Source organism: Aquarana catesbeiana, linkage group LG12 (genome assembly GCF_042186555.1).
Source record: "Aquarana catesbeiana isolate 2022-GZ linkage group LG12, ASM4218655v1, whole genome shotgun sequence".
NCBI classification, from domain to species: domain Eukaryota; kingdom Metazoa; phylum Chordata; class Amphibia; order Anura; family Ranidae; genus Aquarana; species Aquarana catesbeiana.
In genome coordinates, this window is record NC_133335.1 from 76,833,885 (window position 1) to 76,847,127 (window position 13,243).

Genomic DNA, 13,243 nt, shown 5'->3' on the forward strand with positions numbered 1-13,243 from the left:
AAGCACCTGTGCTGACGTCCCGCCCCCTCCTCTACCGCCCCCCCCCCCCTCGAGTTTTGAAAAAAACGAGCGCTTCCCGCGCTGGCCGACTCTCCTGTCATGCTTCTGGAGAAAGGCTGGGGATGGGAGGGGGGGGGGGAGAGGCTGGTAACAAGATCTGCCTGAACGGCTATCTTCAGAGATGGTGGCCATTAGGCCGCAGAGCCCGGGTGGTATAACCACTTTCTAGACTCCTGTGGCTCCTCTCTAGCCTGGGGGGGAACATTCAAACATGAGAAATCCCCCCTTCCATCTTACCTTGCAGCCGGCTTGAGACGCTGGGACATAAACAGCGATGAAAAAAACACTGAGACAAACAGTCAGCATGTGCAGGTTTGTGCTCTTGGCAGCCCCCGGTGGTCACAATAGGCATAGCATGCATTTACCTTAAAGGAGAAAAGACACTAGAACTCAAAAATTCTGTGGAATCTCCTCTTACCTTATCCAGCTGCAGGGTGCTGTTTACACAGACCCAATCTTCACCTCTCACGGTGGGCTCCGTTTGAAAAAACCGTCAGAGACTGGGGCCCCCTACGAATAGGGGGATCCAACAGTTCTGGGACCGTAAAGCACCTCGCCAGAAATTAGGAAGTTTAAAGCCATTTTCTGATCTGCGGGGTCCAGCTCTCTAAAAAGAGAAGCATTACGGGTAAAACCTCGTTTCTTTGGACACGAGGCCCGGGTACCATTCAATTTGGCCATGAAAAGACACTTTGAATGGATCCGGTTCGCCTGGCTTGCCCCAGTATAGGATCTTAGGATATTCCCTTTGGAGCTCAGCACAGGACATCTTTACACATCCATCACCTAAGACACTGGCGTAAAAAAACTGAGGTATCCCTGCAAGGGGTAGGGATTATATAGGGGGTTGAACTTCCTGATAGGGTGTGCCAGTGTCCAATCACCAGTGATACCTATATAACCCATCAGTAATTACTGAGGCTCTGTGTCCCGTGATGTTCGAGAAAGAAATGGCTCTATCCGCAGTTTGATAGTATATCTCTAAAGCCTCACCTGTAGCCTTTTGTCTTTGTACATGGATTTCCAGACACATCTAAGATGAGGAGATTCTGGGGTAATTCTCCTGTTCAGATAAAAGAAGTTGGCATTTGAGATCCAGAAGCACATAATCATTGGAATCCAGTTTCAATTTTAGGTTTGAAGTGCAAGGAGATGTTAAGTATTTATAAAGCTCACCAGCATTTAGTTTCTGAATCAAATTATTAGATAGATCCAAGAACTGCAGGTTCTGCAAGGAGCGGAGATTTTGAATTTTCTCAATTCGATTTCCAGAAAGATTAAGGAACCTGCAATACAAATGTGAATATGCAAAGTCAACTAAATTAAAAAAAGGCTAGTAACTTTTTGTTTGGTCAAACAGAGCCCACGATGACGTCAGTTGCGACAAAACGCATAGGGAAGAGCTGGCGCTTGTGACATCACGATACACCAGAGAATGAGGAAACAATCCACTCAGTATCCCCAGAGTACATTGTTTTTACATTTTTGGTTGCCTAATTTTTATGTGAGTAGTTATAATGATTCCAAAAATGTTATTATTAGCGGTTTTAAGCTATGTTGGGCATCTGGATTTTTTTTGTCTTCCCATGTATGCTTCTTTGAACCTGAGTTGATACACATTGTGGATGGAAATGGCGATACGACTGACTTACTGCCAGAGTTTGTCTGCTATTCTCAAGCATTATGTGACTTCTCTATATTAGAGGGTGATATTTTTTACGATAAGACTTCATGTGTGGCATTAGGTGGAGGAACAGATATTTGGTGTTTTTTAAAACTTTGAAGCCAAACAAAAAAAAGATAAAAATGTAAAACAGCTAAACATGCTCAGCTCAATTGCAAACACAGCCCTAAATTGGGTATACACTAGTACAATTTTGAAAGAAAATTTGTACAAAAATTCTCAATGCGTTCGAATTTCGTCAAAAGTAGGTCAAGATTTTGTTTGCTTTTAACATTCGATTTTTGGAATCTATGGATTTTACCGAACAAAAATCACATACACCATTAGAAATTCTTATTTTTGAGAAGTGTACCTGTCAGAACACCCCTCGGTGTACTCATCAGCGCAGCCCATTGGTGTAACCATCAGAACACCCCTCGGTGTACCTGTCAGCGCAGCCCATCGGTATACCTGTCAGCGCAGCCCATCAATGTACCTGTCAGAATACCCCTCGGTGTACCTGTCAGCGCAGCCCATCGGTGTACCTGTCAGCGAAGCCCATCGGTGTACCTGTCAGCGCAGCCCATCGGTGTACCTGTCAGCGCAGCCCATCGGTGTACCTGTCAGCGAAGCCCATCGGTGTACCTGTCAGCGCAGCCCATCGGTGTACCTGTCAGCGAAGCCCATCGGTGTACCTGTCAGCGAAGCCCATCGGTGTACCTGTCAGCGCAGCCCATCGGTGTACCTGTCAGCGCAGCCCATCGGTGTACCTGTCAGCGCAGCCCATCGGTGTACCTGTCAGCGCAGCCCATCGGTGTACCTGTCAGAATACCCATCGGTGTACCTGTTAGTGAAGCCCATCGGTGTACCTGTCAGCGCAGCCCATCGGTGTACCTGTCAGCGCAGCCCATCGGTGTACCTGTCAGCGCAGCCCATCGGTGTACCTGTCAGCGCAGCCCATCGGTGTACCTGTCAGCGCAGCCCATCGGTGTACCTGTCAGCGCAGCCCATCGGTGTACCTGTCAGCGCAGCCCATCGGTGTACCTGTCAGAATACCCATCGGCGTACCTGTTAGTGAAGCCCATCGGTGTACCTGTCAGCGCAGCCCATCGGTGTACCTGTCAGCGCAGCCCATCGGTGTACCTGTCAGCGCAGCCCATCGGTGTACCTGTCAGCGCAGCCCATCGGTGCACCTGTCAGCGCAGCCCATCGGTGTACCTGTCAGCGCGGCCCATCGGTGTACCTGTCAGCGCGGCCCATCGATGTACCTGTCAACGCGGCCCATCGATGTACCTGTCAGCGCGGCCCATCGATGTACCTGTCAGCGCAGCCCATCGATGTACTTGTCAGCGCAGCCCATCGATGTACTTGTCAGCGCAGCCCATCGATGTACTTGTCAGCGCAGCCCATCGATGTACTTGTCAGCGCAGCCCATCGATGTACTTGTCAGCGCAGCCCAGCGATGTACCTGTCAGAACACCCCTCGGGGTACCCATCAGCGCAGCCCATCAGTGTACCCATCAGCGCAGCCCATCGGTGTACCCGTCAGCGCAGCTCATCGGTGTACCCGTCAGCGCAGCCCATCGGTGTACCCGTCAGCGCAGCCCATCGGTGTACCCGTCAGCGCAGCCCATCGGTGTACCCGTCAGCGCAGCCCATCGGTGTACCCGTCAGCGCAGCCCATCGGTGTACCCGTCAGCGCAGCCCATCGGTGTACCTGTCAGAACACCCCTCGGTGTACCTGTCAGCGCAGCCCATCGGTGTACCTGTCAGAACACCCCTCAGTGTACCCATCAGCGCAGCCCATCGGTGTACCCGTCAGCGCAGCCCATCGGTGTACCCATCAGCGCAGCCCATCGGTGTAACCGTCAGCGCAGCCCATCGGTGTACCCGTCAGCGCAGCCCATTGGTGTACCCGTCAGCGCAGCGCAGCCAATCGGTGTACCCGTCGGCCCAGCCCACCGGTGTACCTGTCAGCGCAGCGCAGCCCATCGTTGTACCTGTCGGAGCACCCATCATTGGGTACCCATTTGGGTACAGCACTGCATGACCGCGCAATTGTCATTCAAAGTGCGACGGCACTGATAACTGAAAATTGGCCTGAGCAGGAAGGGGGTAAAAGTGCCCGGTATTGAAGTGGTTAAACACAAACCAGTTTGTGATGATACATTTCCAGCCTAATACTAGATTACCAGAATACTAACAATAACAATACTAATGTGACTTAGCAGATAGAGATGACATGCTAGGGATAAATGATCAGATTAGGTTTCCACCCTTTTTATTGCAGTGTTTGGTGAAGTATAGAGAGAAATGAAATCCTAGTCAGCTGTAAAGAAGTACCACATAGATACTATCAAAGTAGGAAACATCTCATCTGTGGTGAACAATAGAGAGCAATGTCAGCCAGATATCGGGTTATGCTAAGCAACCGGTAGACTGCTACAAACAGAAAAACACGCTGCTATCAGATAGTAAGCGGATATAGAGGTTACTGATCACACTCACTGCAGATTCTGGAGGACTTCTACATTTTCAATGGTCTTTATTTGATTCTAAAAAGAGAAAAGGTAAAGGTCACATGAGTGATCTGTAAATAAAGGGCGAGTTAGTGAGTGACGTTCGGCTAAGGAAATAATAAACATTGATTTCTGATTAGTCAATAAACAGTGTTCTGTGAGCAAAAAGATGAATAATTAAATGGAATGGAAGGTCCTTTTTTTTTATAAAGTTGGTGGATAGAGCTGGACATGGCTAAAGCCCAACTTTGAAAATCATCCCTTGCAGAGGGGCTGCACTGGCACTGCAAGGGTTAACAGCTTATTTAGTCTAGGGAGAGGAGAAGCACTTTAACTTACCTGTTTCCTCTGCTCTCCCAGCAGATGGCGCTCCCCCACACTCCAGTGGTGGACTCTCTATGTCTATGAGCCCAGCATTGGTCTTGATGACTTCAGGACCTTAGACCGCTGAAATGTGGGGGAGGGGATACTGCAGCAACTGGTCTAGAAATGCAGAGGATCGGGTAAGTAAATCTGCTTTAGCAAGTCCCCCAGACCTTAAAGCGGAGCTCCACCCAAAAGGGGAAGCTTCGCTTGTTTGCTCCCTCCATCCGCTGCCACATTTGGCACCTTTCAGGGGAGAGGTGCGAGCAGATACCTGTCAAAACCAGGTATCCGCTCCCACTCCCGGGTAAATCGTTGTGGGGTGATCTACGCAATCCCCCCCCCGCTGCCTTCTGGGAGACACACAGGTCCCAGAAGACAGCGGGACCATTCAAAAAGCGCAGTGTGACTTGTGCACGCGCAGCAGGAAACAGGCTGTGGAGCCGCAAGACTTCACTTCCTGTTTCTCTTAGTGAAGATGCTGGCGCCTGCACCTGGAGCCGATGGACCGATCGGCTTGGGGTGCCAACATTGCGGGCTCCCTGGACAGGTAAGTGTCCTTATATTAAAAGTCAGCAGCTACAGTATTTGTAAAACTGCTGACTTTTAACTTTTTTCCCCAAGCTGGAACTCCACTTTAATGAAAAATTAACCTTTGCAGCCCCACCGCAAGGGATCATTTTTATGTTACCCAGAGTTGGGCTTTAAGACCAAGATTTTTTTTTTTTTGTGTTGTTTTTGGGTCCCTTGACGCCTATAAGTCCTTTAAATTACTGTCCTAGAAACATGATTGGAAGTTAGAGAAAATTTCTCTATAGTAAGAGGAATTCCTTCTTAACCGATTGCCGCCGCCCACCATACATATACTGCGGCAGGTCAGGCGCTTTGCGCTGGATCACGTACCTAGTAAGTGATCCGTGCGCCAGGGTAGGGGGCACGCTTGCGCATTCCCACCTCCCAAGCTGGGCTGTTATTCGCTGCAGCAGAAGCCAATCAGCTGGTGCTGGCCACTGATTGGTCACTGGCACCTGCCGATAATTACCGAAGAGAGCCTTGTGTAGGTAAGCAAACACAGGGCTCTCTTCTGGCAGCAGCAATGTGCTGTTTTGTCTCCCTGCAAAGCAGGGAGTAAAAACTGGCACATTGCTTAGTAAAAACAGCACACACATTAACACTGGTTAGGCACACATTTAACCTCTTGATCGCCCTAGATGTTAACCCCTTCCCAGGCCAGTGTCATTAATACTGTGACAGTCCATATTATTAGCGCTGACCACTGTATTCGTGTCACTGGTGATGTCAGTTCCAACCCAATGTCAGATTGCCCACCACACTATCACAGTCCCACTATAAGTCGCTGATCGCTGCCATTACTAGCAGAAAAAAATAAAATATATATAAAAATTCCCATACATATACCATCATTTGTAAATGCTATAACTGTCACAATCAATATACACCTATTGGGATTTTTCGTTACCAAAGACATGTACATTTTGGCCTAAATTTATGAAAAATTTAGATTTTTTTAAGTTTATTATTTATTAAGTAAAAAAAATGTTTTTATTTTTTTTCAAAATTGTTGGTCTTTTTTTGTTTATATTGCAAAAAATAAAAAAACGCAGAGGTGATCAAATACCACTAAAAGAAAGCTCTATTTGTGGGGGGGAAAAGGGAAATACGTTTTGTTTGTTTTTTTGGGTACAGCGTTGCATGACCGCACAATTGTCAGTAAAAGTAGCACAGTGCCGCAACGCAAAAAATTGCCTGGTCAGGAAGGAGGGTAAATCTTCCAGAGCTGAAGTGGTTAAAGAGTTGTCAGCAGAACAGGTTTCCCCGTTTCAAAATTTCTGCTCACCTCCTGTTCCTGTGACACAAAAAACACTTTGGAGTGTATTTATAAAACATTTCAGAACTAATCTTCCAGTGAAAAAGCATGTAAATTTGTTCTGTGCGAATGCTTACGAAATCGAATGTTACTAGGTTATTTTCTCTCTAGGTCAGATGTTCTTCATTCATAAGAATAGTGTAAATCAGAAAAACACCACGTTATGGACATTAAATGGAGCTGATGATCATAGCAGACAAGTATGTAACTCCTATAATCATTGCTCCATCTAGTGGTCATAATCAGGTATTTTCCTGATTCACACTAATCTTATGAATAAGGACCATCCAAACAGGGATGGCCATACACTTAAAGTAATGGCCTTACACTCACTTAAATTCAAAAACGTCAATTTTATTTCAGCTATAGCCAGCTTTATTTATTGCAATTAAAAGCAAGTACAAGCCTAAATGCTAAACAAGTCCCAAAATGGAGACCTTGACCAGAGAGACACACTAAAGGGTCTCTGTATAAAACATTCACGTAGGCTGGACAAATTTTCCTTGTATTTTCTGTATTAGACTCATTTTTAGTAACGTCAGCTCCACCTAGTGTAGCTCCATCAGATTTTCCTATTGAGGAGATCCAGAAAGCTATATGGCATTTTGACCACTAGATGGAGATGACAATCCTAGGAATTAATCTATTACAGAAGATATGGAGAAAATTCATCCAGCCTGCGCGAATGTGTGCGACATTCGTCCAAAGAATGTTTTATAACTAGACCCCAAAATCTCTTCCAGAAAATAAACAATGGAAGTTGAAAAAAAAACAGTATGAGCAGGCTCTCTTCTTTTGTTTAAAAATGTCCACCTTTAGTGGACAGGGCCAACTTTACCCAGATATGAGCAGGCTATAGTTTGTGTGTTTAGCATGTACAGTAAGGGCAAAAAAATATTTGATCCCTTGCTGATTTTGTACATTTGCCCACTGATAAAGAAATGATCAGTCTATCATTTTATTGGTAGGTTTATTTTAACAGTGAGAGACAGAATAACAACAACAAAAATCCGGGAAAACGCATTTCAAAAAAGTTTCAAATTGATTTGTATTTTAATGAGTGAAATAAGTACTTGATCCCCCATCGATCAGCAAGATTTCTGGCTCCCAGGTGTCTTCCATACAGGTAATGAGCTAAGATTAGGAGCACTCCCTTAAAGGGAGTGCTCCTAATCTCAGCTTGTTACCTGTATAAAAGATACCTGTCCACAGAAGCAATCAATCAGATTCCAATCTCCCCTCCATGGCCAAGACCAAAGAGCTGTCCAAGGTGTCAGGGACAAGATTGTAGACCTACACAAGGCTGGATTGGGCTACAAGACCATCACCAAGAAGCTTGGTGAGAGGGTGACAACAGTTGGTGTGATTATTCACAAATGGAAGAAACACAAAATAACTGTCAATTTCCCTCGGTCTGGGGCTCCATACAAGATCTCACCTCGTGGAGTTTCAATGATCATGAGAACGGTGAGGAATCAGCCCAGAACTACACGGGAGAATCTTGTCAATGATCTCAAGGCAACTGGGACCATAGTCACCAAGAAAACAATTGGTAACACACTACGCCTTGAAGGGCTGAAATCCTGTAGTGCCCACAAGGTCCCCCTGCTTAAGAAAGAACATGTACAGGCCAGTCTGAAGTCTGCTAATGAACATCTGAATGATTCAGAGGAGAACTGGGTGAAAGTGTTGTGGTCAGATGGGACCAAAATCGAGCTCTTTGGCATCAACTCGCCGTGTTTGGAGGAGGAGGAATGCTGCCTATGACTCCAAGAACACCATCCCCACCATCAAACATGGAGGTGGAAACATTATGCTTTGGGGGGTGTTTTTCTGCTAAGGGGACAGGACAACTTCACCGTGTCAAAGGGACAATAGACGGGGCCATGTACCGTCAAATCTTGGGTGAGAATCTCCTTCCCTCAGCCAGGGCATTGAAAATGGGTCATGGATGGGTATTCCAGCATGACAATGACCCAAAACACACGGCCAAGGCAACAAAGGAGTGGCTCGAGTAGAAGCACATTAGGGTCCTGGAGTGGCCTAGCCAGTCTCCAGACCTTAATCCCATAGAAAATATGTGGAGGGAGCTGAAGGTTGGAGTTACCAAACGTCAGCCTCGAAACCTTAATGACTTGGAGAGGATCTGCAGAGGAGTAGGACAAAATCCCTTCTGAGATGTGTGCAAACCTGGTGGCCAACTACAAGAAGCGTCTGACCTCTGTGATTGCCAACAAGGGTTCTGCCACCAAGTACTAAGTCATGTTTTGCAAAGGGGTCAAATACTTATTTCACTCATTAAAATGCAAATCCATTTATAACTTTTTTGGAATCCGTTTTTTTCTGGACATTTTTGGTGTTATTCTGTCTCTCACTGTTAAAATAAACTGACCATTACAATTATAGACTGATTATTTCTTTGTCAGTGGGGCAAATGTACAAAATCAGCAGGGGAGCAAATACTTTTTTCCCCTCACTGTACGTTGCATTTGTACTGTGGATGTCATTAACTGGTTTACCTCTTGCAAGTACAGGCTGTGCGCCTTGTTTACAGCCTCCAGATTGCTCAGTTTTGTGATCCCTTCTCTGTCCAGTCTCACCGTTTGTAGACTTTGTAATGCTGAAGACCTGTTAAGACAAGCATAGTCTTTATCATTTTTTTTTAGTAAAAGAAATCCACTTGATATACACAACCTTACTAAATATGTTCTATGAGCTGATATATTTACCTGGGGGCAGCTGTGTTTTTCCACTTATAGGTTTTGCGATGCAAGAAGTTCTGTGAATGGAGGAGGTGCAGATGAATGATAGGCTGTCCCCTGCCCATTCACAGAATGAGTTGCATTCTGGGGAAAGAAAATTTGGGGTTTTATGAATAGCCAAGGGGGCAGGAGGAGGAGCCAAGCAGCACAAGCCTTTCAGTCGCAGCTGCTGCGATTAACCCCTGCAGTCCCTCAGTCCCAGATCATGGGATGCACATCATCAGAGATGAATTGTGTGATGTATACCCCCCAAAAAAGTTTTACTAAACTTCAGCTTTAAGCCCTCATTCCCTCTGGTGCGATGTGTCATGTAATTTGACAGTTCCATATTGCATGACACGTTGCACCCCACTGTCAGCAATGGCACTGTTCAAATCGACATGACTTATGTCGCAGCGACTTTGAAAAAAGTTTCCTGCACTACTTTTTTTACGATTTCATTGCGACTTGCATAGACTTCTGTTAAACAAAGTCGCAAGCCACAATGAAATCAGAGGAGAAAATCGCACTGATCTATGGCTTTGAAATCGCACTGAAGTAGCGTGATTTCAAAGCTACACCGGTGTGAACCAGGGCTAAAGAATAACTCCACTTTTGTTGAGAAAAAAACACCCCTCTGGGTGATCTATGTACATTGCAAGGATTTTAACAAACTTTGTTGCAGATTCCTACCTTTTGTTATTCTGACAAAATAGATGTTTGTCTGTGTCCATGTGTAGAGAGAATCTGTATGAGAGCACTTGCAGGGCACTAATGAGGAAAGTGGCAAGGTCTGCATCCCTTTAAGCATGATTTCCTATTGGAAGTATCTCACCAAAAATTACATTTTTATTGCAGGGGATGTCTGATATCTGATTAGTATCTTAGTGCAGACTTCTGGGGAAATCAGTGTGCCAATCACAGCACATGACATTTCTTTGGGGCGTTCCGTACACCATCTGTATACAGAACACCTCTAGGTAGACATATTGCATTTTACAGAAAAATTACAGAGCTGCAGATTGAAAAGCAAAGGTCATTACCACTTCCGGACTGACCACCGCTGTGATACGTCGGTACTTTGAAGAGGGGTATCGTTGTTATGGAAGCAGCTGCTGCCATAATCCTGGTATCCTCTTGTTCGGCTGGCGGTCCGGTTTCAGATAAATGTGGTCTCTGCGGCGGATTTGCCGCAAGATCACTTTTATTAGCGGCAGGAAATGGGCCCCCCTACCTCCCGCCATGCTTCGGTGCCCTCCGCCACTTACTGGAGCGGTCACTTCCGCCCGTAGCTCTTAAAGGGCCATTTTATTTATATATTTTTTTTTTCAAATAACATTTTTTTTAATTGAATTTTAGTGTAAATGTGAGATCTGAGCTCTTTTTGACCCCAGATCTCATATTTAAGAGGTCCTCTCATACTTTTCTCTATTACAAGGGATGTTTACATTCCTTGTAATAGGAAAAAAAAAAGTAACACCATTTTTTTTTTTTAAACTGTAAAAATAAAAAAGAAATAACATTTTTTTTTTAAACGTGCCCCGTCCCGACGAGCTCACTTGCAGAAACGAACGCATACGTGAGTAGCGCCCACATATGAAAACGGTGCACAAACCACACATGTGACGTATCGTCACAATCGGTAGAGCGAGAGTAATTCTAGCCTTAGTCCTCCTTTGTAACTCAAAACATGCAACCTGTAGAATTGTTTAAATGTTGCCTATGGAGATTTTTAAGGGTGAAAGTTTGTCGCCATTCCACGAGCGGGCGCGCTTTTGAAGCGATGGGTATCATGTTGACATGACATGTTGGGTATCAATTTACTCGGCGTGACATTATCTTTCACAATACAAAATTAAAGTTGGGCTAACTTTACTGTTGTCTTATTTTTTAATTCAAAAAAAGTGTATTTTTTCCAAAAAAAGTGTGCTTGTAAGACCGCAGGGCTAATACAGTGTGACAGAAAGTATTGCAACGACTGTCATTTTATTCTCTAGGGTGTTAGAAAAAAAATGTATAACGTTAGGGGGGTTCTAAGTAATTTTCTAGCAAAAAAAACTGTTTTTAACTTGTAAACAACAAATCTCAGAAAGAGGCTCTGCTCTTAAGTGGTTAATAACATTCAATTACGACTTGTGTCACAGTTGTATACGCTATATTATTATTTTTTTCCCCTAAAGCAGAGTTACTCTTTAAAGCACTCTCGCACAGGTGCCATTCATAGAACGTCTTGCATTTTTCTCATTACAAGGTGTTTGTGATTGGAGAAGGTGGAGATCATGGCATCATCGCCCTGCCCTTCTGCCTCATCCAATCAGAAAAGGCTTAGCGGAGAAAAATGCAAGGTGTATTGTGCATTGAACCCAGGTTGAGTGAACAACCTCCTGTGTTCATTATGCAGCCGGGCAGCTGCACGCCACAGGACCCCAGAGACAGCGAGGATCACTGTAGTAGCCGTGCCTAGCACAAAGATTCTCCGCTTCCACAAGGATCGGCCAGGTATGGAATATATCAACTTTCACCGATCCAAGCTGGACCAATGTAACTATGCAAAAATATGCATACCTAGAATTCATCTTTCACAGGTGGTTTATATAAGCATTAGCCCTCTGAAAAGCGATCCACAGTGGAACCCTTTACAGAGGGGTTTTGGTGGTGAGAAGCCGCAATGTCACCTCATCACTGCCTGTTTTAACCCCTAAAAGATGGCTCAGCTGCAGTTGTGGCAGCCCCCGTTCACCTGTGAATGGGTCGTGTTGAGTGGGCAGTACTGCCAGCCAAATGTGACAGGAGGTTTAATTCTTGGTGCGCTCACAGAATGTGGTCTCTCCAGTCTGGCTGCCTTTGCAGCTTCCAAAAAAAATGAAGGTGAACTAACACCATATACCTTCCCCACCCCCGGTCCCTGCTGTACCTACCTCTGGCCATCCTGAGCTGTCAGCTCCCATACAGCCGGGCCAGCAGTCCGAGGATTTGTAATCTCCGCTGTTCTCTGAGCAGCGCCTCCCGGACCGACCAGATTGATTCTGATTGGTCATCTCCATCACAGTGAATCAATCTGGTCTGATGGAGAAAAGGGAGAAGAGTGGGGGATTTCAAACCCCTGGACTGTTGGCTGTGTGAGAGCTAACAGCTCAGGATTGCCACTATGGAAGTGGAGAAGGTGGAAGTTCACCATTACATTTTTTCTACAAAGGTGAACTAATATTTTAAAGTGTAGAAAGTGTAATTGAAGGCAAGACTTTTTTCTTTAGGGAGGCAGAGGGATTAGAGCCCCTGCCAGTTTTTATTGCTGTCTGTGTACCCATTAGCAAGATTTGCTCTCTCTATTTGTCCTGTTCACCATTATTATCGAAAATAAAAGTAAAAGAAAATCCCAAATTGTGGGTTGTCACCAGAACAAGAACAGAGTGGAAATCTTCCAATAGGGATGCTAGTTCTAGTAATATCCAGGGATTCCCTTATCTTGGAAAGATTTCTTCTCATTTCCTGTTTTGGGACAGGAAGTGAAGGGAAATCTCTCCAATAGATGCTGACAGAAGTTATTATCCTTCCTTAAAGTGTTACTAAACCCAGGACCCTGCATTTGCTATATCTGGTCTCCCACAGTATACAGAACATGGAAATTAGAGCTGCACTATTAAAGGTTAAGAATCGAAATCGCAATCTTTTTCCCTTCCCGATGTTCAAAACAGGATGTCACGATCTTTCTAACAAGTGCAGAGAGTTCTCACAGCTGGAAAAAAAAAAAACAGGCAGCCTGCCAAGTTTTATTACAACACACGAAAGAACTCCGGCGTGTGAATGAAGGAAGTTTAACCATTTAAAGACCAAACCTTTTCTGACATTTGTTGCTACAAGTAAAAAATCATTTTCTGCTAGAAAAATTACTTGAAGTACTCAAAAATGATATATATATTTTTTTTTGCAGAGACCCTAGAGAATAAAATGGTGGTTGTTGCAATATTTGATGTCACACCAGTGGTTTTTCAAATGCATTTTTTTTTTT

At 44.9% G+C, this 13,243-nt stretch overlaps 1 protein-coding gene across 1 annotated transcript in view; it reads right to left on the bottom strand.

The window, feature by feature from the left end:
• Window positions 1-13,243, bottom strand: part of LRRC46 (leucine rich repeat containing 46) — a 30,663-nt gene that overhangs the window by 16,469 nt on the left and 951 nt on the right. Inside the window, exons 3-6 of the mRNA XM_073608089.1 lie at window positions 9,013-9,121; window positions 4,232-4,278; window positions 1,237-1,346; window positions 1,054-1,123 (exon numbers count right to left, since the gene is read on the bottom strand). Coding sequence (XP_073464190.1) covers window positions 1,054-1,123; window positions 1,237-1,346; window positions 4,232-4,278; window positions 9,013-9,121 — 336 coding nt within the window. The remainder of the gene's footprint in view (window positions 1-1,053; window positions 1,124-1,236; window positions 1,347-4,231; window positions 4,279-9,012; window positions 9,122-13,243) is intronic.